At 42.2% G+C, this 14,738-nt stretch overlaps 1 protein-coding gene across 8 annotated transcripts in view; it reads left to right on the forward strand.

Annotated features, from left to right (window-relative positions):
* The window catches only part of CHN2 (chimerin 2), an 86,472-nt gene that overhangs the window by 51,259 nt on the left and 20,475 nt on the right, over positions 1-14,738 (forward strand). For 2 of the 8 annotated variants that reach the window (XM_010183517.1, XM_010183519.1), the window contains exon 1: positions 11,118-11,551. In XM_010183517.1, the coding sequence (XP_010181819.1) occupies positions 11,159-11,551 (393 nt within the window). In that variant the 5' untranslated portion in view covers positions 11,118-11,158. Of the gene's footprint in view, positions 1-11,113; positions 11,552-14,738 lie in introns of those variants that run through there. The other 6 variants (XM_010183521.1, XM_010183523.1, XM_010183520.1 and 3 more) reach the window with 4 other exon arrangements.

The raw sequence follows: 14,738 nt of genomic DNA on the forward strand, positions 1-14,738 counted from the left end.
ACATCTGGTGCCTGTCAGTAACATAAAGAGGGTGGTAGCAGCTACGTGGCCATTTTGACGAGTGTCTTCAGTGGGACATTCCTAAAAGCAGTAACATCACTTGAATGTAACAATACACTTCACAGTGGAATGAAATGAGTATCAGCATGTGCCTTTTTGAGTTTGATTTTTATAAAATAATGGTTCCTGAATTTTACATTTTTTCCCAAACTTACTATCTCATAAAATTGTACTTCTGTTGTACTGTTCTCCATACATCCTAACAGAGGCTCATAAGTACTAATTACATCTTACAGAAGCCCCAGGGTCATAGGCAGGCTTGTATTGTATCAGTTTTACAGCTGGAAGAATGGAGGCATAGAAAGGTTAATTATTTTAGCCTAGTCTGTGTAGTCAACAGTGTTAAAACAAGCAGAATTCAGAAAGCCTGCTGTGTTTACTGATGATTTAATATATATCCATGAGACATCTTATGTATACTGCACCTTATGTATACTGCTAACCTTTTTCATGGACTTTGGAGAGATCTCACTATTATTTTCATTTCAGAACTTTCGCTTCATGATTTTTGTATGTTTTTGTTAGAAACCTCATCTGTTGCAAAGCAAAAATCTCTGTTCTGCAGAAAAACGTGACAGCACCAAGTACCACACATATAGAGAGGCCAAATTCCCCTATCCCAAACAGTAATCAGGTAGTATACTTAAGATAATATATAAATTCAAATAAATACTAGCTAAGTGAACTGCAGAAGATACTTTAGTGGACAAGATCACTGTAAACACAGTCTATTGAAGGTATTCATAGTTCCCCAGAGAGTCTATCCTGGACTGCAATGGCTGCCATTCTTTAGTGTACGGTAATCAGAAAGGGGAGAGTTCAGTGTGATTTCATAGATCTGGAGCTGAATTCATGACAGAAAAGTGACTACGAAGCTAACCACTTCCAGAACTAAAGTTTTGTGCTGTTTAGTTCCATTGACTTAAGCAGGACTATGAGATACAGGTTAAATCCTTTACCTACAAAATGTTTTAGCAGTATTGTTTCTAATGGTGAAACTTGGTTATTCAACTGCAGTTCGAGTTCACGCTGGTGGTAGCCCTCCAGGTCGCGCAAATTAAATCCCAGGCTGGGTAATGATGTCATTCCCTCAGTTCTGGTTTTAATCTTTTTTTTGTGTTGAGAGCAGCCATCTGTCCCCCTCCAAACAATGGCGGAAGCAGCTGTGCGTGGTGTGCCACCGGGAACAAAAGCCCAGTGCTTCATACCAGAGGGCAGCGGGCTGCAGGTCACAGGGAGTTATGAGGGTATCAGGGTCAAATGACACCTGATGTTGTGCTATATGGAAAAAGAAAACTTGGATTATACAGCCTTTGTGTTCATTCACTAGTGGAGAAGTGGGGTCAGTCTTTGTCTGAGTTTTTCTCTAATGGCCATGGGAACGCACATGTGTTTTGAAGAGGAGCCACACCGCTACCTATCCACAGAGTAAAGGAGTAGCAAAACCAGCTTCAAGCAGCGGGTGAAGCAAACACAACACAGCTCAGTTCTTTCAAAGGGAAAATAAAACAACCTGGGTCCATTCTGGTACTTTATACAAGTTCAAAGTGTGTGATCTCAAGTAGTTTATATATCCTATAACGTGTCCTTATAAAAGCGCAGTGAACTGTGCTTTTCCTGTGCAGTCTGCAGCACACAGTAGTTCCCATGCTTCTTTGTAGGAAAAGGGAAGCTGAGCACAGGCCAAGTGCTGCTCAGAAGCCACATTCAGAAGAGGGGGTTGGTTATGCATTGAGCTGCTTTTTCTTCAGGGTGAGCTGGAAGGAGCTGGGTGAAGGTGCATACTCCACAGGATGAAATTGCCCATTCCTGCCCAAGGCTCTCTGCTTTTCAACAAGTGGTGCTCATCCTGTCCCAAATATTCTCTCTCCCTGCTGTGTCCATAAGAACAGAAGCTGATACAGGTTTCAGCTCTTGGAACCTTTTTTCTATACCAAGGGGGAACATAATATATGGGGTGAAGAGCATGCATATAATGAAATAGGTAAGTGACCAAAGATGAGTGCAGTCCCTCCTGTCTTTTCTTTAACCTCCACATCACTTTTGTATGCATAGATCCCTGCTCTGTTTCTAAGCAAACACACATTTTGGAGCCATTAGTCAGAGATATACCAGGGATCCTGCAGCCACACCGCTATTTTTGGGATGACAGTCCAGGATTTGGCCCCATCTCTCATGAACAGGGTGACATTCCTTGAAGCTTGATGAGACAGGAGCACATACTTCACAAACGTGTGAGCTGTAAACTCTGTAAGCTCTCACCTCAGGGGAACACATCCTGGGACACGGAGGCATTCATGGATATACAGTTGAGCTCAGACAAGCCCTAAGACAGCCATGGCTGGCCCAGCACCAAAACCAGTGATCCCCTCTATGCCACAGTTCCACTTATGTCTGTGGAAAATGGTTCCCTATTGCCTTTTTTTTTGTCTTTTTTTTTTTTTGGCCATGTGATTCATAAAGGCTTCTGAAACAGAAGTTCACAGTCATAAAGTATGGCATTCTCATAAAACTAGCATTTCCCCTTTTTTTTCCTTTGTTGAAGTACAAGGTGCAGGCTTGTTAAAAAAGTATTCTTTCAGCCTGAAAACATGTTGTGTTCTTATTTGCTAATTGCCTAATTTGTGTCCTAAATGGTGTGAATATTTCCTTTCACCTTAGATTTTCTACCAAATTTACGCGTTTGTGAAGGAAGAAGTCACAAGATGCTGCAGTAAAAGGCAACAGAAGTATTACTAATAATGGAAAACACATGACTACATTTCCAAGTCCTTGTATTATGTAGTTTACCTGAAGGTGCTGTGACTGCCGGGCAGCACTGTAACTTGGTCATGCTCTTTGTAAGTTTGAGACTGAAGCTTTAGAGTTCCTTCACACCACCCAGACACTGCCAAAACTAGAGAAAAATCCTGTTTGGTGATTGATGCTGATACTAGCACTGTCCTCCCTGCAAATTACTCATCATCCCCATCTCCCTGTGAATGCTAAACAAACAGAGTACCCCATCATTGAGCATCCATTCCTGAACTGTTACTGTCCAGGAACAATGTTATAGATTGCCAGTTTTTTAGACAAGATGGTCACTGGTTCACAAATCACTGGTTAACAAATTATTTGCTAACATTCATTTGCTAATGTTTTGACATTAAAGTCTCTTGTTTTATGCTGTCTTGAGCTTGGGCAAAACTTAGCACTTCTGTTGGTTCCTGGGACTGCCACAGCATACTTGACATTCTGGCAGCTCTCTTGGCATTGCTTTACAGCCCCTCCAGAGATCCGCTGGCTCTGCTGAGCGGTTTGTGGCTCCGAGCATAAATGCCATTGCTGTCTGACTCTGTGGTTTCTGGGAAACTTTCCTAAAGCCTGTTTTCCTCCGTGTTTTTGTCATAACCCCCGGGAGACCGGATTTTTGCTTCTCTGTATGAACAGAAGCTCTGACTGTGGTCCATAAGATTCAGGCTGGAGCATGTGCTGCAAGGCTGAGTTGGTCTCACTCTGAGAGAAGTTTACTCTCAGCAGTATATAGTATCAGAACTCAAAGTGAGAAACAAAAGAACTTTCTGTATCTTATTTTTTTGTATTGTATTTATTTTTGTATGATAGCTGGTTAGTGTACTGCTTTGTGAAAACACCTGCCTGTAGGGCATAGTAGTGTTTGAGACAAAATAATTAGAAATATCCCAAAAGTGAGGATGTAGGTGTTTGTGTACTGTGCTATGCATGTGTTTGGGTGTGTAATGAGGCATATGGTCAAACATCCAGGCCTTACGCCCACCATCTATACAACACAGTAGCTGTATAGCACTGGGATTTATTATCAAGTTCATTCACTTGATGTCCTGACATTAAACAGATTTAATGCAGTTTCACAAAACATGGTCCTCAATTTAACTCTGTGACTGAGCATGGCACCCAACCAGCTCCTTCAGTGCACAAGCAGCCATGGTTAATGACAACTCCACACAAGCAAGGCAAAAGGGCCCCAGGGGCAGGACTGCTGCGCTTATGGTGCCTCTCACCCCTTTCCCATCCCTGCACTGTGCTCCTAAGCATCACCTCTCTCAGAGAAGACATTCTTGTCTGCCTCTCTCCTCAGACCAAGAAGCAAATGTGTTAACTTCTCTGCTTCATTGTGGTAGCTCAGCAGGTTTGGCTCTAATTCAAGCTCTTCAGTCTTCTTTCAAGGCAATGATGGTTTTAATCACTGGCAAGCTGGCTTTCCTCAACAAAGTGCTGTTTTTTCAGAAAGCAAAAGCTTCACAGCAAAAACATGAAAAGGTGAACAGGTCATATACAAGTATAGCTGACATGGTGCTGAGCCAGCATCTGCCGAAGGTCTGGATAAAAACTATAATGTTTAGGATATTTTTTTTCACTCTTTGTCTCTTGACTAATAGTCCCATATCTTGCAGAGAACATGAGTCATTTCCCTCTTAATTCTTAAGAGAGGCCATTGTATATCATATTAAGTTCATTATGTTGCTAGGCTATTTCCTCTGAGTGAAACGTCATAATACCAGCTACTTACATAGTCAGTATCAGAAATCTGTAATAGTAACAGACTGATTCCTCCGTAGTTACACTTCTTGAAAGAGTTCATCCAATAAGCCCAGATAAACCTATAAGGGTACACACAGTGGTGTAACAAATGATACAGTAAACTCTGTATTCCAAATTTCCAGAGCATGAGTCAGGTCTAAAGTATGGGAAGTACTGATAACCAAAATAAAGTACAGTTATTATTCTATGGATGTGGTTAAGGCTGATAGAATAAATTATTCCTAATACAATTTATTCTAAAATTTAATAGGTAATAGAAAAATAGAAAAGAGTTCAGAGAGAGATTAGTCTTACTTAATTTTGAATATCTTAAAGTAAGCTATCTGTTTCTACCTGAGTCATCTAATTTCCTTATATGATCCATAAATGAGCTGCAAGAAGGCAATTCAGTCTCAGCCATTTTAAATGTGGTCTGTCATAGGAGAGGACAAATCACTGTCTGGAGGGTTCTGTTTTTCTCCCTTGGTTATAAAGAGTGACCAGATTACTGGTTTAGATTAGACACTTGCCATCCATCCATCCATCCATCCATCCATCCATCCATTCCATCCTTAAGTGTCTATTTGTTAGAAAAATACTTAGTTTTGTTGTCAACAAAAACAACATCATTGACAGAATAACGGGATCACTGCAGATTTGTATAAAGATTGGGATAAATACTATGTTTGAATTTGTGTTTGACTGAGACCAGATGTTATCATACGTATGCCTTAATTTATAGGTATGATAGCAGTACTCATTCACATACATTGCAGTCAGTCAAATTCAGTCAACCACATGTATTGTATCTACACAGAGAATAAGAAGTAATTCAGAAATAAATTCAGTGCAGTCTCTCTGAGAAAGCTCTGTTTGCAGGTGAAGTGGCTCCTTCTAGCCTCACGATGTGGGACCTGGTGCTCCTCTTTCTCCATGGTGACATCAATGGCAGTAGTGTCCAGCTCTGCTCTCCTCTGCTGTGTTTAGCCCTCACACCCCCACTCTTCCATCCCTCTGCTACCGTTTTGGTCGTGAATATTAAACACAGAGGAGAGGATCATAAACTTGGCCAGAAAAAATGACATTAATAACCTTGACAAGTATGGAGATGGATTGGAAAGGATAAAGGAGAGAGTGGGAGAAAAGGAAGTCAAGGGAATAAATAGGCTAGACCTGCTGTCACCATGTTAATCTCTACAGGGTTATTCGGGGGAATTGCTGAATTAGTTCATCCTATGCCTAGATCCTTTCATTATTTCTGGACTTACTTCTTCCTTGATAACTACAAAGAATTTGTAATACAATGCGTCTTTACTGTAGTTTACAAAAACGAGAAATCAAAGTACTGTTTCGGACATACTACATACAATGGTGGATGTGACATACACAGCTTAACACATTGAGTGATACAATTGCCTGACAACATAAAAGGTTTTAGTCTGTCCATTGTTTTTTTCATTGGAGATGAATGTGTAATTGCATACCACTTAATGTAACCTCCAGTTGTTCCAAAATAGACAATAGTTTATTATATTAATACTCCATCAGAGGCTTACAGTAACTATTATTTTTAATAATAGTCTCACTGTGCTTTCCTGAATCTACAGCATTTCACCTTTGGCTGTTGTCTTGTTTGTTTTACTGCATTGTTTTGGGAAAAATAATGATGTGTATGGAAAAATTGGTTTGAGAAGGATTTAGAAAGGGGATATGAAGTGTAAGGGAGATTATAATTCCATTTGCTCTAGGTAAATTATGTCTTTTATCTGCAGGGGAGGGGAACGAAAGAAGCACATATGAATGACAACTGGTCACTGCGATGCTAATGAACAGTCCATCACATTAATTTAGGAGAGGTGTAAAGATTAAAATTTTAATAATTTTAACTTCAGAGAATTTACTGCAGGAGTCCTCCTAAATGGGCAGTTTCTTTTGCTCTGCAATGGGTTATCCTCAAACGATATGTGGGATTGGTGGTGATGGAAGTGCACCCAGGCTCTCCAGAATAGGAGACCAGTGTATAATCTGCTGCCGTCAACACTTACGCATATTCTTGACAGCTCCTCAGACTCATGATTTGCAGAGAGACTGGTGGTTATTAAAAAAAGAAAGTTGAAACTCTGAGGATTAAAAAGCAGAACTATAGATACATCTTAATTCTTTAAAAAAACCTGTGGTGAAACAAGACACTCTTGGGTTTTCAGCAGACAAAACGGCACGCTTGAGGAGTTCAGACAGACCTGTGTTTAGGGGAAGCTGAGTGCAGTTGGAGCTTTGTTGAGCAGAGAAGGGGAGCAGCCAATTAAGGCTAATTATTTTTGTCTATTTTTGATTCCCTGGGAGCAGTCTGATTGTGTTGCCTTCAAAAGCAAACCAGAGAGCAGGAGCACACCGATCTCTGTGCGGCCTGACTCCTTTCCTATCCCCAGGCTTTGTGACGTGGAGCCTCCTGACCCTGCTCACCTCTGCAGTCTCTGTGCACCCAATTGATGCTGAACGCCTTCCCATCAAAGGGAGGGCTTCTTAAGAAAGTGAGTTTTGCAAGACTGGGTTGGCAAACACCTCTCTTGTGCTCTGCTTTCTGTTCAGTACGTTTTCTGCTTGGAGCCTCTTTCCTCCCACTGTTTCAGCAACACAGAGGCCTTTTAATGGCAGCTCCCTGTGCTGTAACAGTGGAAGGCACGGGCTGGCAGCATTGTGGTCTGGCAAAGGCCTTTGGCTGACTGGCCTCCACCACCGTTTCCCCTCCATGCCCTGTATTTTGCTAAGAGCCGGCTTCTTCGGTGGTATCTCCTGAGCATGTTGTGGGAAGGGCTCCATGGGAGAAACCCAGCAAAAACCCAATAGCTGTGAGATTCCTGCACCGTGTGTCATCTCCACAGCATGTTTGCAATTGAGCAAACATAATCTGTCTGGCAGATTACCGAGTATGCCGTGCCTGCGAGAAAACAGGCCTCTCTTTGACCTATGACTCTATGTGCGGTGTTAAGTGTATTTAGTTAGAGATCAGTCATGGATTTGTCACAGTTCCTCATCATGGAGCAATCTCCCTTTTACTTGTGGTGTCATCCAAGGAGACATGTCCGTGCCGCTCCCGTGCCCGCCATAATTGTGCCCTTCAGCCGATACAGCTGGCACAGAGGAGCCAGGCTGCATGCAAAGTTCCCCTGCCACTTGCTTCCAGTGAGTCCTTGCCACTGCCCACACAACTACGACAGAAATCAGGCAACATGTACAAAAACGAAAGCTTTTTGTACTAAAATTTGTTTCTTCCTACCCCCGAGGCCTTTGTTAGCGAACAAGACACCAGTGTTTGAGGGAAGAGACAATGGTGTGGTTCAGCTCGCTCTGCAAAGGCATGCTGGAAATGGCGCAACAGCTGAGTCTGCCCTCTTCCCCCCCCCGCGCCCCCCTTTTAAATGTTATTATTCTGGTTCAGTGACATTTATTTTGCTGTAAGTGCCCAATTTGCTAGACAGTACATGTGTTTTACAGAGAGACTAGTAAACTAAAATCTTACGTTATTCAGAAATACTTTGGTCTGAAAATGCAGACAACCCATATTTGCCTTTCAGGCTTTGCTAGCTTAGATGTTCGGTGACAACCAGCAATAATATTTTTAGCCACTGGCATTCTCCTCCTTAGCTGGAGGCTAACTTGCTAACTTGATCAAGAGATGCTCTTTAAAGCAATTGACAGTAAATTTTGTACTAAGGAAAAAGAAAATGGATAAAAGAGAGCCCTAGGGTTGGCCTGTGGTATGAGTACATTGGAACTGGTTGCTGCTGAGAATTTGCCGTTGCTGCTCTTTGCACTATATTTAGAGAAGGAAGGGGTTATAAATGTGGTACAGCTCATCTCAGTTTTACACCACCATTTTAGACACCAAACCTCGTAGGGCTTTGTATGATTAAGCTGTTTAAGAGGATGCACTCACTGTTGGCCTTCTGTACACATCCTGTATTTGCAAGGGACCCCATTAAACAACTGTCTAAACAGGGCCCAAGCAAGTCAGAAAAAGCAACCTAGGGGACAAATAAAATTTCATATACAATAAACAGTAAATACTGATCTGCCTTAGTCATATGAACTGGTTTGGCTGAGTTGTCCTCCTCCAAGTCTATTATGTTTAATGCTTCTGTGCAAACACTCAGAGTTTCCATTAAACATAGTACAGTATATCTGATCCCAGGATGACACTCTGATATGCCAAAAATAGTTTAATAAATAGAAATTCCAAGATGTATCATCATAAGCTTGCAGCTTGAGTATCAAATCTGTCATGTTATGTAAAAAAATATTGGTTATATAATGGGATTTTTATCAGTCTAGTGACATAAATACTAATATTAGAGCATTATTAGGAAACCGACCTCTCTCTGACTTTGGATCTATTATGCTGGAAGTCAGATAGAAAGTGTCTTATGGGGATTTATGTGCTGTAACTTCAGAGCTGTCTAACAACGCAGAGCTAGTTTGGGGGTTTTCTTCCAGATAAATGTAAATACATTTAAAATGGTACTGAGGAAAGAAACTAGAGTGTGATAAGAACTTCAAGCTGCTCCTAAGTTTCTTTCATGATGGCCCAAACTGAAGCTATTGCCACTGATGGGGTCAGAGATGTCCCTAAAACCAGTGCTTCTCATCTCTTGAAATGCACTGAGAGCGAGCTGGGGAGGTATAGTCTGCCTTTATCTGTTGGGAAAGCAGAAAAAGGTCCTGAGCTGGCAGAAATTGGGACTCACTAGTGGGAGAACATATGGAAGAGCAGCAGGGATTTCCTCCAGGCAGAGCAATGTTCATACATGCATCAGTGCCAGTTGTCAGCGGTGGTCAGATAACGGTGCTGAGCCCTGGGGAAAGGCTGGGCAGGCAGCAACTGCTCAGGGAGCAATGGGGTTGTGTAGAAACCCTTCCTATCAGGAGCAGCAGCTTTGGAGAACAGGAGCACATAAAAAGAGGTGCTGTGAGTTACCTGGAAAAGAAAGGAATTCAATATGCTAAATGTGGGAATAGGTGCGTCATTTTATCACCGAGAAGCTGATTTTGCAGGTTGCACAACTTCTTGAAAACCCTAAGTAGGGCACTATCTGAAATTGCATGGCCTGATGTTACTGACAGCTGACCATCTGTCCCCACGGGCTTTCAAATCAGGAGAGCATTGCTTTTACTAAGAGCAGGCAGTCTATGTGGTGGAGGTTTTAGTAGGTGAATTAGATGAACCTTCTGACTTTCAGCCTGAGGTGGGAAAAAAAGCTGACTTAAAAAAAAAAGAGAGGCAAGTTAACTTCACAAGTTAACATGAGTGAATTAAATATTTTAATTTCACGTGTTTTCTGGGTAAGTTAAAGTGGAACAGACTGTAAAAGGCTGATGTGGTCTTCAGTGTCTCTAGTTCAAAGAGGCAGTTTTCCCAGTAGCACTGGCAACACCCTGGTTTTCTCTGTAGCAGCATCTCAAGTGTTAGACACACCTTAGAGAATTAAATCTCACAGTGCTCTGCTGGACAGGTAACTCCTGTCCTCCTCTTATGGGTGGAGGACAGGCATACTCACTAAGGGAGGGGGAGAGAGTAGCTGGATATGAGGAACCTGATGGGGAAGGGGTGCTGAACATTCTTCCCAAGGCATGCACAGTGACACACATCTGTGTCCTGGGACAGGGAAATACCTGCCCATAAAGTGAGTCAGGTGCTCACAGTAACACTGCAGGATGTAGCGCAGACTGATCAGGCTCCAGATCCCTCCTGTCCCTGGGCTTTAACTGGAAATGATTTGCCCCGCCAAAAAAACCTATAGTCGCACATAACCAGAGTGAAGGATGGCAGTTCTTGCTGCCTTGCAGACCCTGTTCTGCAGACAGGGCTGTGTGCATGGGCGTCCTACACCCATGTGAAGCTCCCTTGCCTCCACTCGAGCACTGCACAGGGCTGGGGGGCTTCCTAGCCTGCATCCTCCCTGCTAGGCTTTCAGCTTTCCCTGTCAATGAGCTAGCTCCATGCTACCAACTGCACACTGACAAAATGCTCTGGTTTAAAACATGGCATAAAAGTGCTATTAATGCTTGGGCTGCTGCTGGATTTTTCCCTTTCTACAGGATATGAAAAAAAATATATATATTATTTTACCCCTGTGAGATTATACAATCACAATGGTTTTAAGGTCTTAATCTGCTGGCATGCAGACTGCTGGCTGATAAGTCTCTGAGTCTGAGTGTAATTGGATGCAGCATCAGCTTCAGTTGTGTGGGCTTTCCCGGGGCTTTTTGTTTGTTTGTTCATTTTTAACATGCTGCGGAGTGGAAGTGATCTGTCCCTGGAAATGCCTTTGGACGTGAAGCCATAACACCATTCGCTTCCCCCCAGCCCGTATTTCGGCAGCACCTAGCTGGAGACCACCACTCAGGGAGGCGTGGGGAGTGGGGGTTAAGATTGCTCAGTGTATGAATTCGGGCTATTGTTGGAGGCACACATCTGCCTTAAGAAATCACACGGCACAGGCCGTTACTTATTCAGATGCAGAAGCTCCTTCCGTCCCACAAGACGGCCCATTCAAGTCACATGCCAGAGGTCTCGGCAGAATGGGCTGCAGCTGCTTCAAATCTGCTGTCTAACATCAGAAGCAGTTGGACAAACTGCGCTGTGCTGACTACAGTCAGGCTCCCGTCCACCGAGGAAGACAGGGAAAAGATTTGGGATCCCACCGCGATGTTCTCGGAGGATCTGTGGCTGGAAAATGAGAAAAACTGTGCCGTTGTTCACAAGTCGAAGCGAGGAAGGAAGCGCCAAGAGCTCCTGGCCGTGGCCCTGGGGGTGAAAGTGGGAGTCAAGGGGGCACTTTTGTGGCAACCTCTGAAACTCTTTGCCTATTCACAGATCACCTCCTTGGTCAGAAGAGCAGCCTTAACTCAAAACGACAACCACTTCAACTATGAAAAAGCACACAATTTTAAGGTAAGCACAACTTCCAATTATTTTCGACTAAAAAGTTCTGTTTTCATGCCTCACGTTTAATTTCTTGCTGTGGCAGGATTTTCACACACTCATCTTTACTAGCTCTGAGAAAAGTGCTGAAAAAACCATTTTTATTTCTACTTTAAGTTCCCTTGTCTGCATCCTTAATATGCTTTTACATAGGCACTTAATCCAGATAACAGTTTTGCTACTCACTACACTGCTTGACTTGCATTTTAGCTCTTTCTGCCCAGATTCAGTTTTCTTTTTTTTGTTCAGAAACATAGTACTTCATATTGATTGTCTTTATCTTAAAGTGTATCTGTTTTTAAATGATAAAAAGGCCCCTTTTCAAAATCCAGCTATTACCAGAAGCTGGTAGCATTTTACCAGCAAACATTTTGGACTGTTTCTGTTTTCAGAAGAAGTTGAGGGAGCCGGGGTGCTCCCAAACAATAAAGCAGCACTCGGCAGTGGTATTGTCTCCCGGCTTTTGTTTCGGCACCATATGCTAAGGAAATGCTCTCAGAGTCCCACTGAGCTGTATTTGCATGCCAAACTAAACCAGATAGCAGGAGGAACACGGGGATATTTAAACAGGTCCTCTTTGTTCTCTTATACCTACAAAATCAGATTCTCAGGGTTCCTTTCCCAAGTGCTGTGCCTGGTGTGCTGCACAGGGAAGTGACTCAGCTTTGAAAATGGATCTTCCAGGCAGCTTGGGCTAAAACGTGTTGCCAAGAGGACTGTGATGGTTTCAGAGTATGCCAGTCAGTTACCGTATCTAATGCTGTCAAATTGCACTTTGATGGTTATCAGGATGGATGCGGAGAGAACAAGAGACAGTAACAAGACGAGAAAGGAATGCATATCAGCTTTGAAACCTCAGTTTACTTAATGCTCCTTGAGGATGCTGATCTGGGTCACTGTCAGAATAGTTCACCTCATTAGCAGAAAGAGAATTTTCTGATATTCATCTCGGACCTGTCAAAAAAGGAGAAGCACTGATTAAAATGATTTCACTGATTTCCTTTTAGCAAAAAAGCTTCACTTCTTATTTTTCTACGTGTTTTGCCATGCAGACATTGCTCTCCTCTGCAGTGCTTCTGCTGTAGTTGGTAAATCAATAATTTAATATTAGTGAGCAAAGCAAATAGTAGCGTCTCTTTTGCGTCCCCCCTCCTTGACCCAGTCTACAGAAAAGTCAATATTTATCTCACTGATCAGCACTGAAGGAAATAGGGGAAATACTCTGTGATTTCTTGCTTAATTAAACCGGCTTTCATTCTTTCTGGGTTTTGCCCTCATTATCATTTTAATATCAAAACTATTTTAGTTTAACTAGAAAATATTTTCTCATGACTGAGACTTTTTTCCTCGTTGACCCATGCATTCTTTCCTCTTCAAAATTCCCCTTGTTTTGGCTTTGATTTACAACTGGACATGTGCCCAGTTAACTTTGCGTTTGCACAATCTAGCTGTTGTACAGTCTCTGTTCCTTTCTGTTTCAAAAGAGTCATAGTTTAACTGGAAAATCACATGATTAAAATATATATATGTATTCAAAGGCTTGACAGCAGAGAATTATTGTTTTATCCTAATAAAGGCAATAAAAACCTTAAGGAAGAAAGGTTTCTTTAAAAGTTGCCCAAAAAGGCCAGTCAGAAGTGTTACATTTACTAAATGAACAAATATGTTCACTATGCAAATACAGTTAGTTTTCTAAGGGGATATATTAAGACATATCTGGTTGTTGAACAAAAAATATGGATAGACTGCTTAGGGTAGAATATTTATATTTCAAAGACAGCTAAATTAAAGTCTAATATCTTGAATATATTCCATGTGCATTACATAAAAGGATTAAGAAATTATTTAGAAGAGAAGGCAAGGCTTTATGGGTCTTGGGGCAAAATTCTTAATGGCTTTTGACAGCACTCAGGGTATGATGATACGGGATTTATCTGAAGGAGAAGGCTGTTTTGCAAACATTTAAAGAGTTGTCTTCCCCATTTTTAGGTGAATACTGACATGTATTGTATCATTCATCTCAGTTCATAGGGACAAAGGTTGCATGTCACAATGTCCCTCATAATGTTGTCATAAGCCATTCTTCATGAACAAACAGACACTCTTTAACTCTTGTCCTTTAGCCATGAAGAATCTTAAAAATGAAGGGCACATTTTTAGTGAAGCTGATGAGATTTTTGTAAATCTTACACTGAAGTTCTTACCTACTAGAAGAGAAAAGGAACAAAATGAAGAAATGAAGCCAAGGCACAAAATTCAGAGCGAGGGCAGATCTCCCTCCATCCTTTCCAAGCTAATGCAAAAATTAAAAAGGAGCGTTAGAGTTTGGAGGGTGAGGGCACCAGGTTATGCCATTCTGAGCATCCATGCTTTCTCATTGAGCCTCTCTTCCATATTCCAAGGCACTCAAGGCAAATGAACAAAAAAAGATTTAGTATCCAGACTGATTTGTTAAGCTGGGTTCATCCTGAGCACACAACGCACTCACATGGATTTAGGTTTGGAGCTGGCGCCTGTCTGGCGGGACAACTTTGCATAAGCCAGTGTAGACATACCGTAATTCAGGAAAGAGAATAAATCTCTGATGCCCTGTTTAGAAAAACACAGAGGTATTTCTGTAACTATGTGGGCGTCAGCCTAACTGGATCGCAAAGTCCTCTTGCATCTCATTGCAGTTCGGATCCAGCAGGCTCTTTGGGATGCTCTTTACCTGCCAACTTCAGTGGGGTCCCGGCTGGTGGTGAGGTCAACCTCGTGCCCAGGGGCAGCAGCATGGAGTTTGGGGATGCTCCATGCGTTTTGTTCTAGGCTGGAATTTCATGAGAGGGCCTCTGTGCTGCTTTATGTGAGTGAATACAGCTGAATAATGTGCATTTACCACAGTATTGTGCCTGTTTGCTACTATAACATGGGCAAATCCCAACTGCAGGCGGCCTGGTGGAGAAAAGGCATCTGATGACTCACAAGTCAGAAGATGTGCTGGGAGAAAGGAGGCTCTGGGATAAATTTCCCCTTGTGTTAATCACTGCAGACAAACACTGCTTCTGGGAGACAAAGGGTTTGCAGGAAGCATTTTTTTACAGACCTCATGAAGACTCTGTATGTATTTAAACAAAAATAACAGCAGAGTCAGCTTTTCTTCCCTGCAAAGAGCCCA

The sequence above is a fragment of the Mesitornis unicolor genome, unplaced genomic scaffold (genome assembly GCF_000695765.1).
Source record: "Mesitornis unicolor isolate BGI_N332 unplaced genomic scaffold, ASM69576v1 scaffold51454, whole genome shotgun sequence".
Lineage (NCBI taxonomy): Eukaryota > Metazoa > Chordata > Aves > Mesitornithiformes > Mesitornithidae > Mesitornis > Mesitornis unicolor.